The 25,664-nt window shown below is 43.5% G+C and overlaps 1 protein-coding gene across 2 annotated transcripts in view; it reads left to right on the forward strand.

Moving 5' to 3' along the window:
• Window positions 1-24,101, forward strand: part of scap (SREBF chaperone) — a 59,829-nt gene extending 35,728 nt beyond the window's left edge. Inside the window, exons 15-23 of one of the 2 annotated variants that reach the window (XM_060900462.1) lie at window positions 1,586-1,787; window positions 2,050-2,165; window positions 2,262-2,715; window positions 3,016-3,101; window positions 3,195-3,271; window positions 3,414-3,580; window positions 13,614-13,694; window positions 13,927-14,133; window positions 18,882-19,306. In XM_060900462.1, coding sequence (XP_060756445.1) covers window positions 1,586-1,787; window positions 2,050-2,165; window positions 2,262-2,715; window positions 3,016-3,101; window positions 3,195-3,271; window positions 3,414-3,580; window positions 13,614-13,694; window positions 13,927-14,133; window positions 18,882-18,977 — 1,486 coding nt within the window. In that variant the 3' untranslated portion in view covers window positions 18,978-19,306. Of the gene's footprint in view, window positions 1-1,585; window positions 1,788-2,049; window positions 2,166-2,261; window positions 2,716-3,015; window positions 3,102-3,194; window positions 3,272-3,413; window positions 3,581-13,613; window positions 13,695-13,926; window positions 14,134-18,881; window positions 19,307-20,175 lie in introns of those variants that run through there. The other variant, XM_060900461.1, reaches the window with a different exon arrangement.
• Window positions 24,102-25,664: the final 1,563 nt, after the last annotated feature.

Below are 25,664 nucleotides of genomic sequence, written 5' to 3' on the forward strand. Positions count from 1 at the left end.
AGATTTCTGAGGACCTCAGAAAAAGCGTTGTTGATGCTCATCAGGCTGGAAAAGGTTACAAAACCATCTCTAAAGAGTTTGGACTCCACCAATCCACAGTCAGACAGATTGTGTACAAATGGAGGAAATTCAAGACCATTGTTACCCTCCCCAGGAGTGGTTGACCAATAAAGATCACTCCAAGAGCAAGGCGTGTAATAGTCGGCGAGGTCACAAAGGACCCCAAGGTAACTTCTAAGCAACTGAAGGCCTCTCTCACATTGGCTAATGTTCATGAGTCCACCATCAGGAGAACACTGAACAACAAATGGTGTGCATGGCAGGGTTGCTAGGAGAAAGCCACTGCTCTCTAAAAAGAACATTGCTGCTCGTCTGCAGTTTGCTAAAGATCACATGGACAAGCCAGAAGGCTATTGGAAAGTGTTTTGTGGATGGATGAGACCAAAATAGAACTTTTTGGTTTAAATGAGAAGCGTTATGTTTGGAGAAAGGAAAACAGTGCATTCCAGCATAAGAACCTTATCCCATCTGTGAAACATGGTGGTGGTAGTATCATGGTTTGGGCCTGTTTTGCTGCATCTGGGCCAGGACGGCTTGCCATTACTGATGGAACAATGAATTCTGAATTATACCAGCGAATTCTAAAGGAAAATGTCAGGACATCTGTCCATGAACTGAATCTCAAGAGAAGGTGGGTCATGCAGCAAGACAACGACCCTCAGCACACAAGTCGTTCTACCAAAGAATGGTTAAAGAAGAATAAAGTTAATGTTTTGGAATGGCCAAGTCAAAGTCCTGACCTTAATCCAATGGAAATGTTGTGGAAGGACCTGAAGCGAGCAGTTCATGTGAGGAAACCCACCAACATCCCAGAGTTGAAGCTGTTCTGTACGGAGGAATGGGCTAAAATTCCTCCAAGCCGGTGTGCAGGACTGATCAACAGTTACCGCAAACGTTTAGTTGCAGTTATTGCTGCACAAGGGGGTCACACCAGATACTGAAAGCAGAGGTTCACATACTTTTGCCACTCACAGATATGTAATATTGGATCATTTTCCTCAATAAATAAATGACCAAGTATAATATTTTTGTCTCATTTGTTTAACTGGGTTCTCTTTATCTACTTTTAGGACTTGTGTGAAAATCTGATGATGTTTTAGGTCATATTTATGCAGAAATATAGAAAATTCTAAAGGGTTCACAAACTTTCAAGCACCATTGTAGGTTTCAGCAGAGAAATCCCCCCCAAAATTAAACATTAGTATTAATATATTGGGGAGTAACTAGATTTGTTGTTGGACAGCTAATAAAAGAGAATCCAGAGCTCATGTGTTTGAGCTAAGAGGAAAAGTCTTGTAAATATTATCAAGGTGTTCTGTAAAGTTCACTGGTGAAATCTTTTTTCATTGAAGAACGAGTCTGCAAGTTTGCCAAATATTACCATAGCATTGCCTCACCAGTGGACTCTAAATGTGTACACACACACACACACACACACACTTTGAAAGTTAAAGAAAAAATTGTGGTGCGTGGAATCATTGATGCTGTAATGGAGTGTGTGGTCTCATTGTGTGTGTGCACACAGGGTTGCTGCACTGGGCCTCTTTGCCGGGGTTCTCCTTGTTCTTCTGCTCTTCTGTCTCTATCGTGTTCTCTGTCCTCGCAACTACGGACAGAATGGAGTCCAACATGGCCGCCGTCGCCGTGGAGACCTGCCCTGTGATGAGTACGGCTACTCGCCGCCTGTCAGCGAGATTTCACCACTGCTGCTGAGAGGCCATAGCATGGTACACATGCACACGCGCACACACGCACACACCTCCAGCAAATGTATCCTCATCATCGAACACCTTAAACTGTTTCATATTTAATGTCATTTCTGAGTTAACACAAACATAACCAGTGTATTTAAAAAAAAACCTAAACTTTGTGGGTTAGTTAAGCATGAGTGTGTGTGTGTGTGTATGTCCGTCCTGAGGGTAACACTGCTGATGTTGCGAATGTTGTAGCTTTGCTAACGAGGCTAACTGTAATCATCTCTCTCTGTAGGATATCGAGTGTTTAGCGAGTGATGGTATGCTGCTGGCCAGCTGCTGTTTAGCCGGACAGATTCGTGTTTGGGATGCACAGACTGGGGACTGTCTCACTGTCATACCTAATAACGGGTAAACACACACACACACACACACACACTGCAGTTCACAATGCGAGCCATGTAATGGTCTTTTCAGTCGTGCTGAATTGTCTAATTCTCTCTGTAGTTTGAGGAGGAGTAGCAGTAGTGGATGTTGGGATCAGCGTGATGGTTGGGATCACTACGACCCCGACTCCTCCCCCAGGGCGGAGTCTTGCACCATGTCCACACCCGTTAGCGAGTACGCAGTGCGTCGTCGGCCCACTCGCCCCGCCCTGTTTGTGGACCAGCCGGACCTCACGGCACTAATAGACACCAACTTCAGCGAGCTGCCTCTGTCTCACACACCCTCAGACTACGGCTTCAACTTCGGTGGCCTGGTGGAGAAAGCGTATAAAGAGCACGAGGTGACGCCGCCTCCGGCAACAATGCCCACACCGCTTCCCCCGACTCCTCCCACTCCACCAGCCCCTCCCATCGAGAGGCTGAGCATGCCGTCAGGAGACTGGGAGAGTTCAGTGTGGTCCATGGAGCTCCGGGGAAACCTGATCGCTGCAGGGAGAAGCAACGGCAAACTGGAGGTCTCACACACACACACACACACACAGAGTCCTGTACTACACTGCCTTCGTATCATACGCACTGCTTTACTGGCTGAAATGGTCACATGATCATTTATACAAAACTGAGTGTCTCACTGATGTTCATGTGCCACAATAAAATAAATAACTTAAATCATTACGATAAATCTATAAATGTTAAATAATCTCTCTCTGGTGAAAAATCTTCATCAGAGGAGACAGACAAGAAAACAGCGTGTCAAATCTAAATAACGTGTGTGTGTGTGTGTGTGTGTGTGTGTGTGTCCGTGTCCCCTTCAGTTGTGGGATGCTGTGGAGGGACTGCTGCGATGCTGCAATGAAGACGGATCCTCAGGAATCACCGCCTTGGCTTTCCTTAACAATAGGTATGTTTATAATGTGTACACACACACACACACACACACACACAGAGCACTGTATTCTGATCTTGACACTGTGTGTGTGTGCGTGCATTGCAGGATCGTTGCAGCTCGGCTGAACGGTTCTCTAGATTTTTTCACCGTGGACATCAACAAACCGCTACTGCAGCACCGAGGTAACACACACACACACACACACACACACACACACACACACACTGTATCCCTTTAACCATAAATGTCGTTATTTAACCAAGACATGTTTGTCATAATAATAAATGTTTGAGACTGTTAATTCTGTGTGTGTGTTAATTCCAGGGCCCCCGGGTCGTAGCAGTCTGCCACCGTCACCTTGTTACAGCAGCGAGGATGCGATCAGCTGCCAGCTCACACGCTCGGTTCAGTGCGCTCACCAGAAACCCATCACTGTGCTCAAAGCTGCAGCGGGTCGAGTCGTCACCGGCAGCCAGGACCACACAGTCAGAGTAAAGATCTCTCTCACACACACACACACACACACACAGACACAGGGGTTGACAAAATAAATTTCACATATTTTGAGTTGCCTAGCACATACATGTCAACCTTTAGTTACCCATGCTCTTACAAAACCTCTACCTTTCCCTTACATACACCCATGAGCCCTTATACACGAGAAAAAATTCCAATCTATAATCCACAGCACTGATTTGTTTTATTCTACATTATACACTCCTGTTGTAATCGGCTTATTTATCACACTGCATCAAGTTAAAGGGATCAAATAAGCATGTACTGAATAAAAAGAAATTTTAGCTCCCAGAGAAAACAACTGAATTAAAAAGGACTATATGTACAGTCTCATCTCATCTCATTATCTGTAGCCGCTTTATCCTGTTCTACAGGGTCGCAGGCGAGCTGGAGCCTATCCCAGCTGACTACGGGCGAAAGGCGGGGTACACCCTGGACAAGTCGCCAGGTCATCACAGGGCTGACACATAGACACAGACAACCATTCACACTCACATTCACACCTACGGTCAATTTAGAGTCACCAGTTAACCTAACCTGCATGTCTTTGGACTGTGGGGGAAACCGGAGCACCCGGAGGAAACCCACGCGGACACGGGGAGAACATGCAAACTCCACACAGAAAGGCCCTCGCCGGCCACGGGGCTCGAACCCAGGACCTTCTTGCTGTGAGGCAACAGCGCTAACCACTACACCACCGTGCCGCCCAACTATAAACTTAATTATTTAATATACATTGTATCAGTAATACCATAATTATTGATGTAAATTTTGCAAATAAAATGTATTAATATTAAATAGTTCATAAAAATTTATAGATGAAAGTCTTCCGGATTTACCCGGAAATCCGGATATTTGACAAAACTCTTGAAAATCTCCGGTTTTCCAAATGGAGAAATTTATTTTTCGGATTTTTCGCATTCCTAGACGCGGTGTAATACTTCACATCGTCCTTGCATGGGCGCGGTCCTTACACTAGCGTTCAAAAGTTTGGGGTCACTTTGAAATGTCCTTATTTTTGAAAGAAAAGCACTGTTCTCTTCAATGAAGATCACTTTAAACTAATCAGAAATCCACTCTATACATTGCTAATGTGGTAAATGACTATTCTAGCTGCAAATGTCTGGTTTTTGGTGCAATATCTCCATAGGTGTATAGAGGCCCATTTCCAGCAACTCTCACTCCAGTGTTCTAATGGTACAATGTGTTTGCTCATTGCCTCAGAAGGCTAATGGATGATTAGAAAACCCTTGTACAATCATGTTAGCACAGCTGAAAACAGTTGAGCTCTTTAGAGAAGCTATAAAACTGACCTTCCTTTGAGCCAGGGCTTTGAACCGGTTCAAGGAACAAAAACGAAAACCGGGAACTTTTTCTATTTCACATGGAACAGAAACGAAACCAGAAACTTTATTATTTTTTATGTTCCGGAACAGAAACGTTTATTAAAAATAATGGTAACCGGTTAATACCGGTTTTTATTTCGTTCCTCAAAGTTTCCGTAGCCTACAAATAAAAAAGTCATTCTTCTCCTGCGCAAGTTTCTATGACCCGCTGGGGTTCACTTCCTGTGTGACGTTCGCTGACTGAATGGAGAGAGCGGGAGGGTGGACTACTATCACGTCTCCACATCTTAAATAAGAGGTAAATATTGCAGTCTATCGTTATTCAAAAACGTTAATTTCAAACACGATATCAATATATTTATCCACATTAATGAGAGGCTCGCGAACATTAAATGACGTTAACCTCTGTTAGCCTATCAATGCATACAGGGCTTTCCACTAAGGCTCATACTAGCCAGCCATGACAAATAAGTAGCCAGCCGGGGGGGGGTGTTAAACACAAAATAAACTCCGCCGAGTGGGCGCACGCGCGCACTATTGCCTCCGCCGAGTGCGCGCACGCGCACACCGCATGTCGGGGCCGCGGATCAGCGAAGTCGGCGGGGAATTTGTGGTTATTATCGGTACAAACAGCGCGAATCACAACTTAAATGAGTGCGGTTCAGTTTGACATTGTCAGTCCGTTAGATAAACATTTAATTTTATTAAAATCGAAAATTAATATTTAGAGCCTGTGGGCTACAAAAATAATAGTCATTAAAGTAGCCGGCTGGACTTAATTGTGTGCCGGCTGTATGGCCGGCAGCCGGCGCTTGTGGAAAGCCCTGTATAGGGCCTGACTAGCCTTTGGTAACACACTAAATGAATTCTCTTTCATTTTTGGCACTTTTTCTGTTTGTGTAGATGGGAAGACATACTGAGAATCCAAATCGCCAACATTTGAAATAATAATTGTTTTGAATTATTTCTTGTCTTATTTAATGAAGGTTGTAATAGAATTAGCCTACATTTGGCTTAAGCTGGATGAGACAGAGACATAATTTTATAGCCATTTGTTAAACAGCTGACAGGGAACGTAATTAACCGTTCCGGGAACGAAATTTTTTTGTTCTAACCGGTTCGGGAACGTCTATTTAATGGTGGAACCCAAAACCGGAAACGTTAAAATTCCGTTTCTGTTCGGAACAAACCAATAGGAAAAAAATTCTGGTTCAAAGCCCTGCTTTGAGCAGATTGAGTTTCTGGAGCATCACATTTGTGGGGTCGATTAAATGCTCAAAATGGCCAGAAAAATGTCTTGACTATATTTTCTATTCATTTTACAACTTATGGTGGTAAATAAAAGCGTGACTTTTCATGGAAAACACAAAATTGTCTGGGTGACCCCAAACTTTTGAACGGTAGTGTACATAGCCCAAACACAGTTCACTGATTCAAAGACAGGTGTTCTTTGTTAACGGCGTGTGTGCCGGAGCTCGTCAGGTGCGCGCGCCCAAGGTGCGCCTTCAGGTGCACGTGCTAAGGCGCGCAGGACTGACACCGTTCTGTGCAAGCGCAACACAATCGCACTAGAAAGCATGTTCAAGCTGCCAGTGTAGCTGCAGGCTTTTTAGTTGCGCATTACGAATATTTTCTCGTGTTAATAATTCGCCATGTCAAAACAAGCAAAACTTTCCTCTTTCTTTCGACGTGAAGAGAGGTAAGCAATTTATTATATATTTTTTTCCATCAAAGTTGCATTTTGTGGCTTCGAAGCTGAGTTTTAGTGCCGTTTCTAGAACACATCAAGAAAACGTGGAAGAAACAGCAATAATGGAAGAGCCGGTTTCTAATGGGCCTTTTCCACTACCCTTTTTCAGCTCACTTCAGCCCGACACGGCTCGCATTTCGACTACCTCAGAGCAGCACGACTGAGCTCACTTCAGCCCTACTCAGCACCCAAAACTCGCACGGTTTTGGAGTGAGGCTGAAGCGAGCCAAACCGAGCCGAGTGGGGCTAGGGGCGTGAGGAGACACTCCCCTGTGCACTGATTGGTGAGGAGGAGTGTCCTCACATGCCCACACACGCCCTGCGAGCACGCTGGGAACCACCATCTGTAAACACCGTAAACCCGGAAGAAGAAGAATTACGACAAATTATGCGCCTCGCCTCATCTATACGCTCTTGCCAGTATCTGTTGGCGTTGTCGGTGACAACAAGCCACAGCACCAAGACCAGCAACACTAACGACTCCATGTCCTCCATGTTTATTGTTTACTATCCGGGTCGTGAGACTACCGCTTAAAAGATCACTGATGTCACTGTTTGCGCCGCCTAACGACATCACGTGACGTCCACCCACTTTCACTAACTCCACCCAATGTGTCCACCCACTTCCAGCCAGCACGGTTCAGCGCGGTTGTAGTCGAAATGCAACTCCAACAGCCCCACTCAGCTCGACTCAGCCCAACTCAGCACCGCACGGCTCAGCCCGACTCAGCCGCGTTGGTAGTGGAAAAGCCCCACAAGCTGCCTAAAGCTAGCAGTGGGAATTAGTGCAGCAGATTAAGTCAATATTCCAGATGAATCGTTCACTTTGTGATACAGGCACCAAATTTGGCATGAACAATGATTAGGACCCACTTTTTTTAGAAAAGCCCGTTAGCTGCCTGAAAATCCAAGATGGCGGCCATTTTTAAAGATGGCCACCATATTAAATGGAAAGTAAAGGTTTTCAGTGTAGAAATTGAGTGTATGGACATATTGTGATGTTCTGGGCATCACATTATATACAATTTGGCATGACACATTCATTAGTGCCAAAGCAAATCCAAGACGACAGATATTTTAAACTCAAATTCTCAGTTTCCATCAAGTTGATTAGAAATGCGATTTTAAAAAGTAGTAACAGTCCAAGGTCCAAATGATCTTTATCCACATAAAAATATTGTAATCAATCTCAATTGATGTTCTTTTTTATACGAGAGTGATGTCAAAGCACAACCAGGGCACACTGGTGACATCATTGCTGTGAGACTCAGCATGGGGTTCGATGTCAGCTAAGTACTATACTCACTAGTTGTAGTGTGCTAACTGTAGGACTCACTGTAGTTACAGTATAGTTTAGTGTCCCAAATGCTATCTAATCAGCCCTGTATATACACCAGCTAGTAGGCCTCGTCTAGATAGTTGTAGTATTGTAGTTAGATAGCCGCACCTGAATTGACAGGATGTGCCAGCACGGGATAGCCGAGCCAAGGGTAATGGGGCTTTAATTACCCAGATGGTGTACAGATCGCACGGGACTTAAATGCCACTGAATGAACGACCGGGCTAGGTGTAGAGCACTGATGTTTGAACCTAGTTGTATCCCATACTTCAATGTGCTTAGGTATTTTCACAGTTTTTTACAGTTGGGTGGTAAAAGGATAACCCCTCGGCCTAACCCGTCACACAAAATGTCCACTTCCAATCTGCTGAGTGGTGTATCTCAAACTGACTGGACAAAATGTTGTCTTTGTCAGACAGATAAATAAAAAGGAAGAATTGAAAACTCCTCCAATACATTATCCTTGCAGTCTTGATGGTTATTCTATGATTGCCACAAATTTACCACTCTTTCAAGCAATTAATCAGCTGGCCGCGCTATAACTCCCCGCCAACCGCCGGCTGGCCTACGCGGACCTTCACCGGGCCGTCCTCCGCGGCGTTTGGCGGGGAGTTATAGCGCGGCCAGCTGCGCCTCTCCCGTCAGGAGGGGGAGGAGGCGCGCCGCGCGCTGCTCCATCGGCCACCCCGAGGCTTCGGCGACCTGCTCGAACAATGTGAGAAACGCCTCGGGGTCGTCCTGCGGGCCCATCTTGGTCACGGTGAGGGGAGACGGGCCCGCGGCCGGGGCGCTGGTGGACCCCGCCGACGCGAGATGCCGGAGCGCCTCGCGATCTTCCTGCTGGGCCAACACCAGGGCTTCGAAGCGCCGCTCTTGCTCCTTTCGGAGCGTGACGAGCGCCTGGTGCTGGCTTTGCTGAGCCGTGGCGAGGGCGTGGACCAGGTCCGCGAACGGGGAGGATTCCATGGGGCTGCGAGGTTGGTGCTCCACCTTGTCCCGGGTTTTGGCACCACTGTAGAGCTCTCTGAAGTGTGGGTGGAGCACAGAGGACGGCAGGACAACGCTTCAGATACAAATAGGCTTTTTATTGCCAGACTTTTCAGTATAACCGCCAGTTTTAATCTGATAGCGAAACACACACACTGTGTTCTTGTCCCGGGATGAGCTCTTCTCTGCCTCCTTAAATAGGGCGCGGTTACTGGGAAAACACACAAAACACAGGTTAATTACCGTCAGGTGTAGTGATTTCTGCCACTCACCTTCCCTGGCTCCCCCCTCCTGTCACAGACCGGCGCTTGACCACGCCCCCGCTGCCACACACGTTTTAAGTGTTTCTATGTATCAATCATTAATTGTACAAAATGATTTTCATACATTTATGTATTTGTCATATCTTTCTTTGTCACATGAAGTGTTGTCTTGATAACACATGTGGCACATAATTTTAGCAAATGGATGACAGAAGATTAATTGAAAGATTTATGCCACAGAGCTGCCTTTAACTAATAATTATCACTTATTACTGACGATTGTACGTTTACTAAACAATACAATACAAAGCTCAATACTCCCAGCCTATAACATACTGAATATCAAGTTAAAATCAACCGCAATAAAAGGAAAATGATGAAAACTGGAATATCAAGGGGTCTACTGTATCAGAAGGCCCACTGCATTTCGCGAGATCGCAAGCTGTCAAGTTGCTAGAATTCAATCTTTCTAGCTATACTTTCACCCCCTACAGCTATCAGTATTACACACAATCATAGATTAATCACACAGCATTCTAATTCAAGTGAAAATGGTCTTTAAAAATACACACAAGTAGTGATTTAGTCAGAGAAACCAACTAAAACAAGTCTTCAAGTCGCCGGTCTTCATTCTCATCTTCGTTTCTGTCGTCAGAACTGTCCTCATTTTCTTCTGAAGATGAGCACTCAGGTTCAAATCTGTAAGGCTGGATACCACCAGGACATTCAGCTCTCAAAATCTCTACTTGTGGGCCATTTTCTTCTTCTGTATCGGTAAAATCAAAGCTAATTTCCTCAGCATCGCTCCTATTTTCTGGTGTGTCCGTCATTGCAACTGCACCGAGTGGTTACTGGTATGACGTCACGCAGCTGTTCCATTGACCGACAGGGGGCGCTGCGAACGCGGAAAATTTCAAGTGATGGGCATGATCAAATAAGGACCGATTACAACCGTGGGAAGCTTTTGAAAAATCGACGGTCAATTTATTTCGAATCTTGAAAGCATTCTGGTGCAGAATAATGCAACTTTTATTGCCACTGCGTGACGCCTTTAAAGATGACTGAACCACATCAAGTTTATTATGTAAACAAGGATAAGTGAAAATATTAATAATATGAAGTTAAATTGAAAATCTTCCCAGTAATTTATAACAAGAATTTAAATCTTATTCCTTTTCCGAGAGTTCTTTGTTGTACAAAGATGTTGCAGATTTGGCACGAGCTGTAATAATCACTGCTTGGGTCGCAGTTGTAGCTCCTCATCACAGCTCATTTTAATTTGCAGATGTGCAGTTCATGTGTCTGCAGCTGTATTTTTTCTGTACTCAGTATGAATTTTCCTAACCAATGAAAAAGCCCCCTCACTATCTGCATCGCTCTGTGGGAGGCACAGCAAAGCAGTAAAAAGTTGTTTCCACGTTGGAAACCTGGCAACACCCAGAGCGGTCAGTAAAAGAAAATCAGAGCACGGCAAACATGAAGATTCCATTCCCTACTACACATTTTAGAGACAGGTTACCAACGGTCGTCACCACCATTACTCTTCATTCAGTACTTTTCCGGTTTACTGATGACTGATGGGAGTAAAGAGTGCTGGCTATCTGTCACTACGTTTACATGCACATAGAGAGAATCGAATTTCTGCCGTTGCTCGACTGAAATCGAAGTTCAAAATGCCATGTATACACCTTAATTCGGCTGAAATTGAACCGAACTTGATTTCTCGGAATCGAGCTACACGACCTAGTTTATGCGATTTCTGCCGAGCTACTTTGTGCATGTATACCCTATCGAGCTAGTTGTCGAGCTACTTCCGGAAGTGACGAGTGACGAGACCACAAGCGGGAAACGCAACAGCCTCGGTCGGCGTGACAACGAATCATGACAACGGCATGAATCTTTTCTTTTTGTGGCATTGTTTGCACTGTTAAAATTTAGCTCACTTACTGTATCACCAAATACATCTGTACAGCTGTTGCATAGCTGTGAATTGTGTACATAAACCAGTCATTGTATTTGTGTGTGTGTGTGTGTGTATATATATATACACACATATATATGTCCAACATCTGAAGAATGTCAATAAAAACAAAACAATTGAACTTTTTGTGTGTTTATTAAGACATAAGTTAAATTGTAAGCAAAAAAAAAATATTTTTTTGTAAGCAAAAAATGGACTTTAGAAAAATATTATTGTGCAAAATAAGTTGTCTTACAAAACAGTGATCTGCGCCGGACAGTTTGTAGCCATAGTCTGTTAGAGCAAGCCTAACAGCTTGAACACGGAACTGCTAGTGTTGCCAGATTGGGGGTTTTAATGCCGCTTTTCCACTACAAACGCGGCTGAGTCGGGCTGAGCCGTGCCGTGCTGAGTCGAGCTGAGCGGGGCTGTTGGAGTTGCATTTCGACTACAACCGCGCTGAACTGTGCTGGCTGGAAGTGGGTGGACACATTGGGTGGAGTTAGCGAAAGTGGGTGGACGTCGCGTGATGTCGTTAAGCAGCACAAACAGTGACATCAGTGAGCTTCTAAGCGGTAGTCTCACGACCCGGATAGTAAACAATAAACATGGAGGACATGGAGTCGTTAGTGTTGCTGGTCTTGGTGCTGTGGCTTGTTGTCACCGACAACGCGGACAGATACTGGCAAGAGCGTATAGATGAGGCGAGGCGCATAAGGCTTCAGAAATTCTCGTAATTCTTCTCCTTCCGGGTTTACGGTGTTTACAGATCCCAGCGCGCTCGCGGGGCGTGTGGGCATGTGAGGACACTCCTCCTCACCAATCAGTGCACAGGGGAGTGTCTGCTCACGCCCCCAACCTCACTCGGCACGGCTTGGCTCGCTTCAGCCCCACTCCAAAACGGTGCGAGTTTTAGGGGCTAAGCAGGGCTGAAACGAGCTGAGTCGTGCTGGTTTTTGGTAGTCGAAACGCGAGCCGTGTCGGGCTGAAGTGAGCTGAAGCGAGCTGAAGTGAGCTGAAAAAGGGTAGTGGAAAAGGGCCATAAGTGCATTTTAGCGGATTTGAACATGTTTTGGGCTGGACAACATCAGCAGTATCTGGCAACACTATAGCTCTTCTTCATGACGACAACCGGAAGTGTACCAACACGATGGGGCGTGTAGCGCCACGTGTGGCTCAGGTGCACAATGCACCTTGCACAATAGCCCGATTTACTTGTGCATGTAGGATTGGATTTCTCTGGCACCCCTGCTGGGACCCTTTGCTCGATTACCAACAGCAGCTCGATTTTGACGTGCATGTAAACGTAGTCTGTGTCTACATATAATGTCTATCAGCAATTTAAATGTTTAGGGAAGCAAAACCAGAAATTGCCAGGTAACTACAGTTGCTGTTGTATAAACGGCGACTCCCAGTATCACCTCCCTAAATTATCATGATAATGGAGGAAGCTTTCCTACATGCAAACAGTAAAAACGTAAAAAAAAAAAACACACAAATGCTTACCTGTGTAGTCTTTGAATTGGGAACCTTTTTTTTTTTTTGCTAGCTGCGAAAAATGGTCTGCCACAGCCGGGGGGATGTTGTGTTCAACGAGAAATTGGCAGAACATAACTTCTGCAGCCGTCACAGAAGTCTGGGCAGCCCGAGACAGACTTAAATGACCGAGAAAACCCCGTGCAACTATAAAACCACATAAATTGAAAATAGTTCCGTTTCATTGGGCATGCATGTTTTGAAAAAATAAATGGTGGATGCTAAGAAAATTTTCTCGGCGTAACGGAAAAAACCTCTGATACAAAACGTAATTTTCCCGTATGAAAATTAGTGTACGCTGTATTAGCCAAAAAATTGCATTTTCCCGTACAAAATATGGGGAAACCGTATAACTTGACGTACTGTATGCTAACACATGATTCCCAAATTTTTTGGCTTGATGTAGGAAAAGTGACCTGTCACTAGGGGGCAGTATCAGTCTGTCACACCCCCAGAACTCTATCACTCCAGCTTGCTAGCATGATGAGCACTAAATAACCCTCACCTGGGTTGTGTAGATTTGTACCTGCTGCTGTAATCGTAAACACTCCTGACATTCCTGACATCCTGTAGGTGCACTTTTTTGTCTTCTGCACCTGGATACTGTCGTGTCCCTCATCATTGCATGTCTTTTTTTTTTTAAACGCATTTAAATACCTAAATGTTTTGCATGACTGAAACTGAAGTGCAGTTTTAAAAGCTGTCCATCAAACCGGACACACACATGCTCATAAAACATCTGAATATCAAAACTCAGGATATTATTCTTGAAGGACTGTCCTTAAAGCCATGTCCTTGGACACATGTATAATTTTGGTGTTCTGCAGGTTTATCGTCTGGAGGATTCCTGCTGCCTCTTCACCCTTCAGGGTCACTCAGGTGGCATCACTGCCATTTACATAGACCAGGTGAGCATGACCTGAACCTCCGCTTGACCTTGGCCTCCCAAAGTGTGCAGACATGACAGCTGTATTGCATTTATTTCACATTGTATGCATAATAGTAGTAGTAATAATAATAATAATAATAATAATAATACACTTTGGTTATACAATCCTGTCCTGATTTTTATTTCACTGTTCTCAGATCAGCCATAACGATATTCTGAACACAATGTAATTTTGATTGTGTGTGTTGTAGACGATGGTTCTGGCCAGCGGGGGGCAGGACGGTGCCATCTGCTTATGGGATGTCCTCACAGGAAGTCGTGTGAGCCATGTTTATGGTCACCGTGGTGATGTAACATCGCTAGTCTGCACTACTTCCTGTGTAATCAGCAGCGGGTTGGATGATCTCATCTGCATCTGGGACCGGAGCACTGGCATCAAGCTCTACTCCATACAGCAGGTCCGCACAAAAAAAAAATTCCACAGTTTTACATATTTGTCTATAATCAGAGTGCAGTGCTGAAAGAACTCGGTTCAGTTCCAGTCGGAGTGAATAAGCTGCCACACCAATCAAATTAACACCATTTTCACTTCGAAAATGAACAAGTTTTAAATTTTCTGCTTTAATATCATGCTGAAGCTTTAAGGTGATCGTTGCTGACAAGTAATCGAAGCCAAAAGCATCCAGTTTAGCGCCGTCACTTTTATCCTTAAGGCCAATTTATGCTGACAACCCAGTCCTCGCAGACGGCGTCGCAGATAGCGTCTGCGTAGCCCCCCTACCTTCGCAGACGCTCTGCGCGCACCTCCCAAAAATTGTGACCGTCGCAGACAAGAGGGCTCTGATTGGTCCACTCTACATCCGCTGTACACGCACTTCCGCTTCCCTACTTTCCCGGTTTGGTTTGTTTTCACGACCGCCATTTTTAAAAACACGAGCGAAGATGGAGCGGCACGAAGAGCGGTTGATCGAGGAAGTGAGGAAGTACGTGCATCTATACGACTCCAGTTCTAGTCATTATAAGTAACCGGAGGATAAACACTCCACTAACCACACCCACCAACTACTCCTAGCGACTTCGCGCCCCCTTGCGTTGTGGCGGTGAATAACATCGCGCACGCCTATTACTCCCCGCTCAACGATAAATTACAACTGTTTGCGAAAAGCTATCTGCGAAAGCCTTGTCGCAAGAGCATGCAGAGGCCCTTAGACTCAGGTAAGGGGCGTGGCCTGGAGTCTAAGAATGGAAGATCACATTTGTTTGCTCATAATTCATTTTTATGTTGAATTAGTGATTGCTATCTGATTTTATATTGAATTTTTAAAAATAATCAGTAGAGTAACACCGTATAACATTTGCCTTGAACTTTACCTAATAACACCATGGCAACCGTGTAGAGACACATTAGCAACCACAGACCAACATCCCAGCAGTCACCTGGATCACTATAGCAACCACCTAGAATTCATCCCAGATAACACAAACCCCATAGTGAGATCCAAGCAAATGCCTGGGGATACCATGGCAACCACCTAGCCGAGTCCAGTCTCCTCAGCAACATCAGGCGACTTTTTTTTAAACTTTATTCTTCTATTTTATGAAATTTGTTTCTGTACCAAAATTTTTTTTTTTTTTGAGGTATGAGTTGCAAAGTGTTAATGGAAGTCCGGACCCTCTGGTTTATTTATTAGCAGTATTCGCTTCGTAAGTCCTCGTAACGCAAGAAGCAAACATCAGGCCCCAAAAGCCAGAGATGGACAAAGTCCCCAACGTCATTGCTAGGGCTGTAACGATACATCCAACTCACGATTCAATTCGTATTGCGATTTTTGACCCACGATTCGATACACCCACGATTTTTTTTAAATGTTTTTTTAAAGTAGTAAATTTGACTTATTAACATTTACTTACTTACATTAACTGTTTAATAACAAATAATTCAGACCACTGCAGAGAATGAGTAATATGTATGCAAAAATGAACAAATGTATATCCAAAGATTGTTTTATTTCTCAAAATAATACTGTTGAGCCGGAAGCTCTGGTTTTTTCGGTTCTGAAAAAGTCATTTTTCCAAATCGTGTAAATCCGTTAAGATTTTTTTTTTTGGGGGGTGGCTCTCTCACTGTCTCACTCTCTCACTGTCATAGGGCCAATGATTTTCTGTGATCGCGGAAAACAGATGGAAATTACGGAATTTTTATGGTGAAACATTGCTCGCGTGTCAAAATGTAACTGCCGCAGAAGGCTTCCGCCCAAGCAGACATGCCTTCAGTGTTGCCAGATATTGCTAACGTTTTCCACCCCAACATATGTTCAAAACCAGCCAAAAAGCACCTAAACCTGCCCAATCTGGCAACACTGCATGCCTTTCTGGTCAAGTGATTGTGATTGGCTTGTGGCACACCTAGCCAGCCAATGAGCTGCTTGTTTACAGATTCGCTCCCCGCGTCGCAACCAGAATGGCGACCGCTTAAAAGAAATGAATGCTCTGCCAGTGGCGAGTGTGGACGTTGCGTGACTCGCAGAAGATTGTCGCAGGTCGGCGAAAAAACGACTTACTAATAGATATAAAAAAATAAAAGTAATTTAAGTAAGTTTAAAATGTAATTTAAATAAAAAGTAAAGTATTCATAAATTGAAGTTTGGAAGCGCCTCTGTTTTTGGGCTGAGGAGAAGTTTGAAAGGGTGTACCGCGATTCTGCCTTCTTGTATCGCGATACGGATCGTGGCTCTGCGTATCGCGATTTCGATACGCATATTGTTACAGCCCTAGTCATTACTGAAGTCAAAGTCCAGATCCCGCTGGTCAAATGTGACTCCGATACAAGTGAAAGTCGTCCAGTCAAATGTTTACTGAAGTTAAAGTACTGAAGTACTCGCTTTTAAAAATACTGAAGTATTAAAAGTACATTTTCTGTCAGTGCATCGTTGTATTATTGCCACAACGCTTACAAAACCTAACGCCGCTACCAAAGACAGAAATGTGAATTCACAAAATGAACGCATGCTGTGCATCATGGTGGTTTAACGTTAAGCTTGCTAGTCAGTGAAGCTCCACCTGACATGCTAGCAAACTCTTTTCAAACTCGAAATCATATTGTATAGCTAACGCTACTAGAAAAGAAGGATTTCTACATTGTTTATTTGGTAAGATTATGCTAAAACATGTTTCTGAAAGGACTTCAGATAAGTTAACGTTAGTCATGTTAGCGTAAGTCCGTGTTTACATGCTAACTAACAGTGTCCAAGTTAACTAGCTATGTGTTAACGTTAGCCGTGGACAAGGCGATGGCAACTTGGCGGGAAAATCCATAGAAAGTCATTTGACTAACCAGACTGCATAGCTACGTTTGCAACGTTATCGCTAACTCTAAAAGCACAGACAACTTCATTACAAGCTTTCTCTTGGAATAAAACGTTTACATCCCTCAATATGCTTCTGCAGGTCGGACAGCGAGTTTTTGTCGGCCGTGATGTGGTTCGTTTTCAGCAAACATTTAAAACGAAACGAATTTTTAATCCTTTCAGAAAACTGAAACATGGGTTCTAGGTAAGGCCATGAGTGCGTGCGTTCTCCAGAAGAACCGCCTCCTTCCATTCTGCCATCAACTGATCGTGTTAAAGGAAAAGGCAACTTTTGTACAAAACCAGGTGTGTAATAGGAGAAAAACATATACGTAATCAATTCCGTTAATTATTTCCATTATATATTGAACATGAAAAAATATTTTTAACTTTGAAATCATGAATTGACACAGAGGAGCCGAAGTTGGACGAGTCAGCCATTTTGAGATTGTGGGCAACTATAAACCAATCAGAATCTTTCGTTAATGCGCCTCCCTCTGATCTGTGACGTCACTGGGCCCATGAAAACAGTGTTTACAGACAGATCACTGTGATTCGGAGTCCCAGCGGGTGGCTTGTATTCGATTCGTTTATATCCCGACCTTGTCAGCTGTCAGATTTATGTTCATGGACCCGGTAAGCTGGTAAATAATATTTATTTATTTTTTCTTTACCAAATTCTAACAGAAAACGAGAGCGCCCGAAAGGGAAAACCGAGCCGAGCCGCCTCACGCATGCGCAGTAGGCTTGGTAGGACAAATCCAAATCGGAGTCATTCAGGATTCAGCCATGTTTTTGCTCCGTGTTTTTACTCAACCAAAGTTATACAGTATTATGAGCTTTAAGTTGCATAAATAAAACCATTTGGTGAAACTTTGAAGAAGCGATTGTACTGGTTTTTTACCTTATTACCATGAAGCACTGAAGAGTTCTTTTCAGTGGTGGGCCGCATGACGTCACGCAGTAGATCAGTATGGCGGAACGCATCTTCGCTGAGCTCAGCGCAAGCCCATATTATTAAAAGTTAAAAGATACTGTTATGCGGTCTGTTCTTTCTCTCTAAATTCCATGATCGATTACTTTATATATTTATCTATCTATTTGTGGTGATTTTGTACAAAAGTTGCCTTTTCCTTTAACCTCCTAGGGCTTAGCGGTCACATACGTGGACAGCACTTTTTAGAAATTCAGAACAAGAATCCACATATGTGGACATACTTTTTCTCAAAAAGTACATCTTATCAAAGATGATGCTTAGTTTTTATTCTAATCAGGTTCTAATAAGCCCAAATAGCAAAAAGAAATAAAAAATGCATGTTAAAAAAACAGCTTGGGTCTTAGGAGGTTAAATAACGCTGCTGAGAAATCACCGAACTTGATTTTATCCAGTCTATGGACGTGACGTGACCCTAGTGATTACTGATCAGCTCTCAGTGTCACCGGGGAAAAAACCAATCACGTTTTAGAAAAGAAAAGAAAAAACGTCGACTTTCAAAGCCGCTTCATAGTAACGAGTAACGAGGACCTTGATAGAAATGCAGTGGAGTGAAAAGTACGATATTTGTCTTTCAAATGTAGTGAAGTTAAAGTCAGAAGTTTCCAAAAAAAAATAAAACTCAAGTAAAGTACAGATACTCAAAAAGGGTACTTAAGTACAGAACTCAAGTAAATGTACTTCGTTACCGTCCACCTCTGCCAAAAGCGTCTTGGCTGCTTCACGGTGAAGAGGAACGAGTGTGTTCGTCTCGTTTCTGAGCCCAGTCTCTCGGATTGGAACTGAACCTGAACGTTGACGTGATGTTTTCTGATGGACCTGCGCTGCTTCCAGTGATGTGTGCAGGTGTTCTGTGTGTTTCCAGATCAGTTCCTGTTCACCCTCCTGCTCTTGTCGATATTGTTGCTGCTTCGGCACGTCGCTATGCAAGAAGGTTTTAAAGCAACGAAAAGGCCTTTAGCTGTCGATTTCTAACCCAGAAAAGCTAAACCTGCTAATAATGAATGACCCTGTAGATCTCTAGCAGATAACATCATGCTAACCGTGCTCTCCTAGCTTTCTGCTTGTGTAGAACTAAATCATGGCTGAACCTGGATTCTGAACTCTCAACCTTCAAACATAGTTTGTAAAAAAAAAAAAATCAAATATCCTCATCTCATCTCATTATCTGTAGCCGCTTTATCCTGTTCTACAGGGTCGCAGGCGAGCTGGATCCTATCCCAGCTGACTACGGGCGAAAGGCGGGGTACACCCTGGACAAGTCGCCAGGTCATCACAGGGCTGACACATAGACACAGACAACCATTCACACTCACATTCACACCTACGCTCAATTTAGAGTCACCAGTTAACCTAACCTGCATGTCTTTGGACTGTGGGGGAAACCGGAGCATCCGGAGGAAACCCACGCGGACACGGGGAGAACATGCAAACTCCACACAGAAAGGCCCTCGCCGGCCACGGGGCTCGAACCCGGACCTTCTTGCTGTGAGGCGACAGCGCTAACCACTACACCACCGTGCCGCCCTCGAATATCCTTGTTATGCAAAATGTAGTCGTGCCGAAGCTGTTGAATTCTGGATCCTGATTGGTCAGAAGGTGTTTTTTTTTTTTTTTTTCCCTACAGCAGCAGTTCTGACAAATTTATATTAACACGCTCGCTGTAACGTGTCATCGTGTTTATAGTCACCTCGCACACCGCGTAACGTTTCTGTAAGGAGTCTCCAGTGTCGGCGCTCTGTAACGGTCAGAGATGAAGCTGGAGCTTTAAGTTTTCTGCCATCTTCAGGACAGAGGACAGGAGTTTACACTTTGCGATTTCTTGGTAACATGAAATTTCTTATCAAGACAGAAAAAGACGCTATTTTAATTAATTTATAAAGTAGTGTGAAGTTTCTGTGGTGTCGGAGGAATAAAACGCTCCAGAATGTGATGTTAAAGGAAAACTTCAGGGTGATAACAGTAACTCCGTCACCAAGCGTGTCTCAGCTCATCGACTACATTTGCGGTCAACAGGAAGTACAATTTTTGGCTGAATTATTCCTTTATCTGATTTATTATCATTATTATGCATGTGAGAGTGTGTGTGTGAGAGAGAGAGGAAGTGTGAGTGTAAGCTTGCACCCCAGCTGTGTGTTTTTCTTACGTTCGCCCCGCAGGAAGTGGGCTGCGGCGCCAGCCTGGCTGTGATTTCTGAGAGTTTATTAGTGACCGGAGGTAACGGCTGTGTGTCGTTCTGGGACCTGAACTACGGGGACCTGCTGCAGACGGTGTATCTGGGTCAGAACAGCGAGGGGCAGCACGTACGGCAGCTCCTTGTGCTGGAAAACGCCGCCATCGTGTGCGACTTCGGCAGCGAGCTCAGCCTCGTCTACGTGCCCTCTGTACTGGAGAAACTGGACTAAACACACAGACGTTTAGAAGTGTGTGTGTGTGATGGACCATCGTCTCTGCTTGGCCTGGACAGACACGCTGGGTTTATTTCTTCTCGCCTCAAATTTTTTACTTCCTGTTTCTTTCAGGAATTGATGGTTTGGACAGAAAGCGTGCGCGTGTGTGTGTGTGTGTTGGTGAGCGAGACTCTGGGGATTTTTAAAAATAATATGCCGGTATTGTGAAAGAATTGGGAATGAAATCAGTGTGAATTCCTGCTGGTTTTTTTTTTTTTCTTCTAATGGAAGACTGGACTTTAAGAGCTTTTTATATTTTTGCTAGAAAAAGACTCAAAAAATCAAATCAGTGTATTTTTACTTGAGCGGCGAACAGGATGCTGAACATCGCTGCCTGAAGAGAGTGGGGGGGATGTAGAAGTTTACACGGAGAATAACTCCTGGTGTGTGTGTGTGAGAGAGAGAGAGAGAGAGAGAGAGAGAGAGAGAATTATTCATAAAGCTTACTGTAATCAGATGAACCTGTAATGGAGGTGTATTGAGGGAGACGTGTCACTTTTTAATATTTAAAAAAAAAAAAAAAAAAAAATCAATTATTTATTAGTGATAAATTCTAACCGTTTGTATGAAACTGCTAAACTCATATTATTATCAGATCTTTAATGTATAAAAAGCACTGACTAATTTAAGCTTTAATTATATCATAGTTTTCATTTGGACAGCGAGGGTCTGCTTTCTTTCATCGTAAAAGTGAGATTTTTTTTTTTTAATATTTTTGTGCTCTAGTTGGTTGGATGGGAGGAAAACGAGTCCTACTACCGAACTTGTACGTTACGGGCGGAGATAAACCTCAGGCTTCAACATGCGTTAGGAATCAGAACCGTATACGTCAACAAGCCGATATTTTTGACAATAGCGCTGAATCTGCTTCGATATGACGCAGTACGATTCGATTTAGTAGCTTCTGGGTGACGTGACCGACTTTAGAGCTCGTTCACAAACAATGGTGATGTAGAGAAGGACTGTTTTTTTTTTCTCCACCCCAGTGGTTTGTTCTTTTTCTGATAATCAGTTTGTATTGATTCATTTCAGTTGACTCCTTGATCCGAATCATCTAAACACTTCCTGTGACCTGAAACAGGATTTATCAGCCTCAGCGTGTTTTACGGTTTCTTTAGTTTTGTCTAAAATAAACCGACTTTATCTCAGGAGAGAAAGAATAGTCTCCTGTCTGCAATACGTCATTTAACCGATTCAGTTCACAATCATGCGTTAGAACCAGGGCTTTGAACCGGAATTTTTTTTCCTATTGGTTCGTTCCGAACAGAAACGGAATTTTAACGTTTCCGGTTTTGGGTTCCACCATTAAATAGACGTTCCCGAACCGGTTAGAACAAAAAAATTTCGTTCCCGGAACGGTTAATTACGTTCCCTGTCAGCTGTTTAGCAAATGGCTATAAAATTATGTCTCTGTCTCATCCAGCTTAAGCCAAATGTAGGCTAATTCTATTACAACCTTCATTAAATAAGACAAGAAATAATTCAAAACAATTATTATTTCAAATGTTGGCGATTTGGATTCTCAGTACGTCTTCCCATCTACACAAACAGAAAAAGTGCCAAAAATGAAAGAGAATTCGTTTAGTGTGTTACCAAAGGCTAGTCAGGCCCTATAGAGGGCTACCGCATGACGTCACCGCGCCGCGAGATTTTGTTAGGCGCCATATTGGAAGTACACATCTATGCAAGTACATACATTCATAACAAACTACAGCTGAAATGTAGCCAGGGCCGGTTCTGCCCTAATCTGGACCCGGGTGCAACATCGCGCAACCCCCCCCCCCAAAAAAAAACCCACCAGTCTAAATCAGGACAACCATCACATAACTATAAACATTTTATATCAACTATTTTAACTAAATGGGCTATAATAAATAAGCCTGCAGGCAGCCACGGCGGGCTGCCTCAGAAAAGGAACCATTTGTCCTACCTTAAAACTCGTTTTGCATTTTCTGCCTCCTTTTTTGTATTTTCGACCCTCCGTTTATTTTCTTTCCTTTTCTGAAAACCCGATTTGTGTCCAGACATTTTGTTCTGCTACCAACGAACTAACTCGTCAGGTCTCGTCTCTCGAGCCCGCGATGATTCCCGTGGGAGGGGCAACAACTGATACATTTTTACTAACAGCCAATAGGGAGGTTGCAACGTTCAGGCTCTTCTTTGCTCAGACACTCAGTAATGCACTTCTCACTAGCAGTCCACCCTCCCGCTCTCTCCATTCAGTCAGCGAACGTCACACAGGAAGTGAACCCCAGCGGGTCATAGAAACTTGCGCAGGAGAAGAATGACTTTTTTATTTGTAGGCTACAGAAACTTTGAGGAACGAAATAAAAACCGGTATTAACCGGTTACCATTATTTTTAATAAGCGTTTCTGTTCCGGAACATAAAAAATAATAAAGTTTCTGGTTTCGTTTCTGTTCCATGTGAAATAGAAAAAGTTCCCGGTTTTCGTTCCTTGAACCGGTTCAAAGCCCTGGTTAGAACCCTGCCGTGAACATGCTGAAAATGATTCCTCTGTCTTCATGTTTTGAAGAGCTTTATTCGTTGTAGAAATGCAAAGTCTTCGGGTTGTGCTGATAATCAGTTACACAATTCTTCATGGATATATTTACAGGAGGATCAAATCCAACCGTCTCACCACAGCCTGGGTTTAAAGATAAAGTGCCGTCCTGTCATACACCACGAGAACTTGGACCAGCTTCGACTCATATAATAATAATGCTGATAAATATTTTATTTTAGATGCACACGCTCGTTTATTGTGTCCTGTTCATCCTTTTTGCTTCACTCTGTGGTCACAGATGTGCATTTCTGCTTCCCAGGACATGAGGGAGGACAGGAACACGGGTGAGACCAGTGACCGGTAAAGGAGTAACCCGTTGACACGATGCTCTGCTGATTTGAGGTTTAAAGTTAAACCGTATCTGAGCTTGTAGTCTGAATAACGGCACTGTTTGACAAAAATAGATGACGGTTTTGCATCTAGTCGTGCTTTCGAGCCTCTGATATCTGATCTAATTCATTAGCAAGCTCATTTGTATGAGCTTAACCCCCCCCCCCAAACATCTACTCCTAAAGATTAGAAAATGCTTCGTGTAATCGATGCTTTTTGTAGACGAGTATTTTTAAAGCCTTCTTTCAAATTTTGATGTTTAGAATTACAAGTCATTTTAACCGTTGCTGGATTTCTAGTTAAACCTAATATGCACTGCACTCACACACCGAGTAGAAACGCACAAAACAGCACAGATATGCTAAATTATTAGCAATATGAATGTAAATACTAAGGTATGTTGCTGCATGGATAGATTTAGAGGGGTGCGCGTGCACATTTAGTTTCCAAAACTGTGTAGTTTGTTGGTAGGAATGTGAATCCTGTTTTTATCCATCTTTCATTTTGTGTGTGTTTTTAGATGAGTTGAGAATGATGGGAGCTCAGATACTGGGGTTATTAGAGGAGGAGATGATGATGATGTCTAAAGCTATGAGAGACAGTGTGTGTGTGTGTGTGTGTGTGTGTGTGTGTGTACCATTAAGCAGGGTTTGGCCGCTTTCATACTTGATGTCGTTGTACTTTTTTCAATTTTGGAAACTATGACCATAAATAAATAAAATACGTATTTCCCCCCAAAAGTCAGCGGAATTGTGTTTGCCTGAGAGGCTAAATGTGCTGACGGTGAAGTAAAAACTCCAAGTATGAAAGCAGCCTTAATGCATGTTTAGTGTTTGAGCTTTTAAAGACTCGGTTCTCTCAGGTTGTGAGATGCAACTTCCATTCCAAGTTTGGGTTTATCAATCAAAAATCATTCTTTTTTTTTTTTCCTGCACTGCACATTCAAAAACAGGAACTGTACCAAACAGAAGTGACCTCCGTCACCCCAAAACCGCACTCGCGAAGTTCAGCAGTTCAGATCAGCAGCAGCTAAATCGCTGATTAATCGGGTCACAGACGGTGAGGTTTTAAATTTCTACAACTTGTCTTTCATCAGAAACAATAGCACCAACAACAAACCAGACAGGTCTGGTCTGTTTTCTGTGATAAGATCTACAACCAATTATGAGCTTTTTTTTTGAGGAACCAAAAAAAACCCCACACACCATTTGCACTAGCCCCTTTGGTACTGGAGGAAAACTTTGACGGAAAACACACTGATCTACTTTGTGCAGTGGATAAATGCATGTGGATTAAATAAATAATGTTAATTAAAGGTGGGCAATGTGATGATACTCAAGATTCAATCTTCCACTCAATTGCATGTTTCACAAACAGAGTTCATCCTGAAAATGTTTGGGGGGGGGGAACCCCAAACAAACCCAGACAGGTGTTGGTCAAGTTAGATCCAAGATCCCAGTAAGTTCTAAATCAGTTGTCCTTTGCCCTTCCCTTATTTTCAGCTTTTAAACCATGTGAAACCTCAATGACAGTAGTTTTTTTTTTTTAAATTTCGGATATAGAGATCTTGCAGTCACGTGACCGGAAAGTACACAGCCGCCATCTTGTCGCTAAAAAACACAGCTGAATACTGCTGCACTTGTGTACAGAATGGATCAATTTCAACCGACGGATTACACGGCTCATTTTTCTAATGAACAGATAACTAGATATATGTCTAAAATAAACGACCTACAGATTAGTGACCCTTATGGCTTACCGGACGGAGTTTTCACGACTGTGTCAGTGGATATTGAACTGCCAGCGGAATACCCGGACGTGTATAATTACCTCATCAACTTTCCCTCGCTGTTCAGTGGTGAAGCACTGCGTGCTTATAAATCTCTGTCCAGTTATCTTTACAGAAATTCAGGATTTGTCAGCGACTCAGATGTGGCATCTTGTAAACAAGAAAATAACAATCCTCATTGGACGGGTAAGTCACTTAAGTATTGAGTATAGCACTGACCAGCCGATTATAGAATAAGGTAATTCCAGCTCGTCCGTCTTGTTTACCATGGATCTGGCGTTGGAGAGATAGAGGCTTAGCAGTGGAGATTTGAGTGGCTGTTTTCTGAGCTTAGTCAACAGGCCGGCTCTGCAGCCTCGCTTTTGCTTCCGCTCCCGACGCCGCCTCCTTCGCTTTGCTTCCGATAACAATCCACGGAGACCCCACTGGTCTCGCTATCTCGTCCGGAATGTTGTGCATGCGATGGAAATCGCTACAAACCGTTATTTTCTGCTGGAAACCAATGTCCAGTAAG

This window comes from Neoarius graeffei, chromosome 19 (genome assembly GCF_027579695.1).
Source record: "Neoarius graeffei isolate fNeoGra1 chromosome 19, fNeoGra1.pri, whole genome shotgun sequence".
NCBI classification, from domain to species: Eukaryota; Metazoa; Chordata; class Actinopteri; order Siluriformes; family Ariidae; genus Neoarius; species Neoarius graeffei.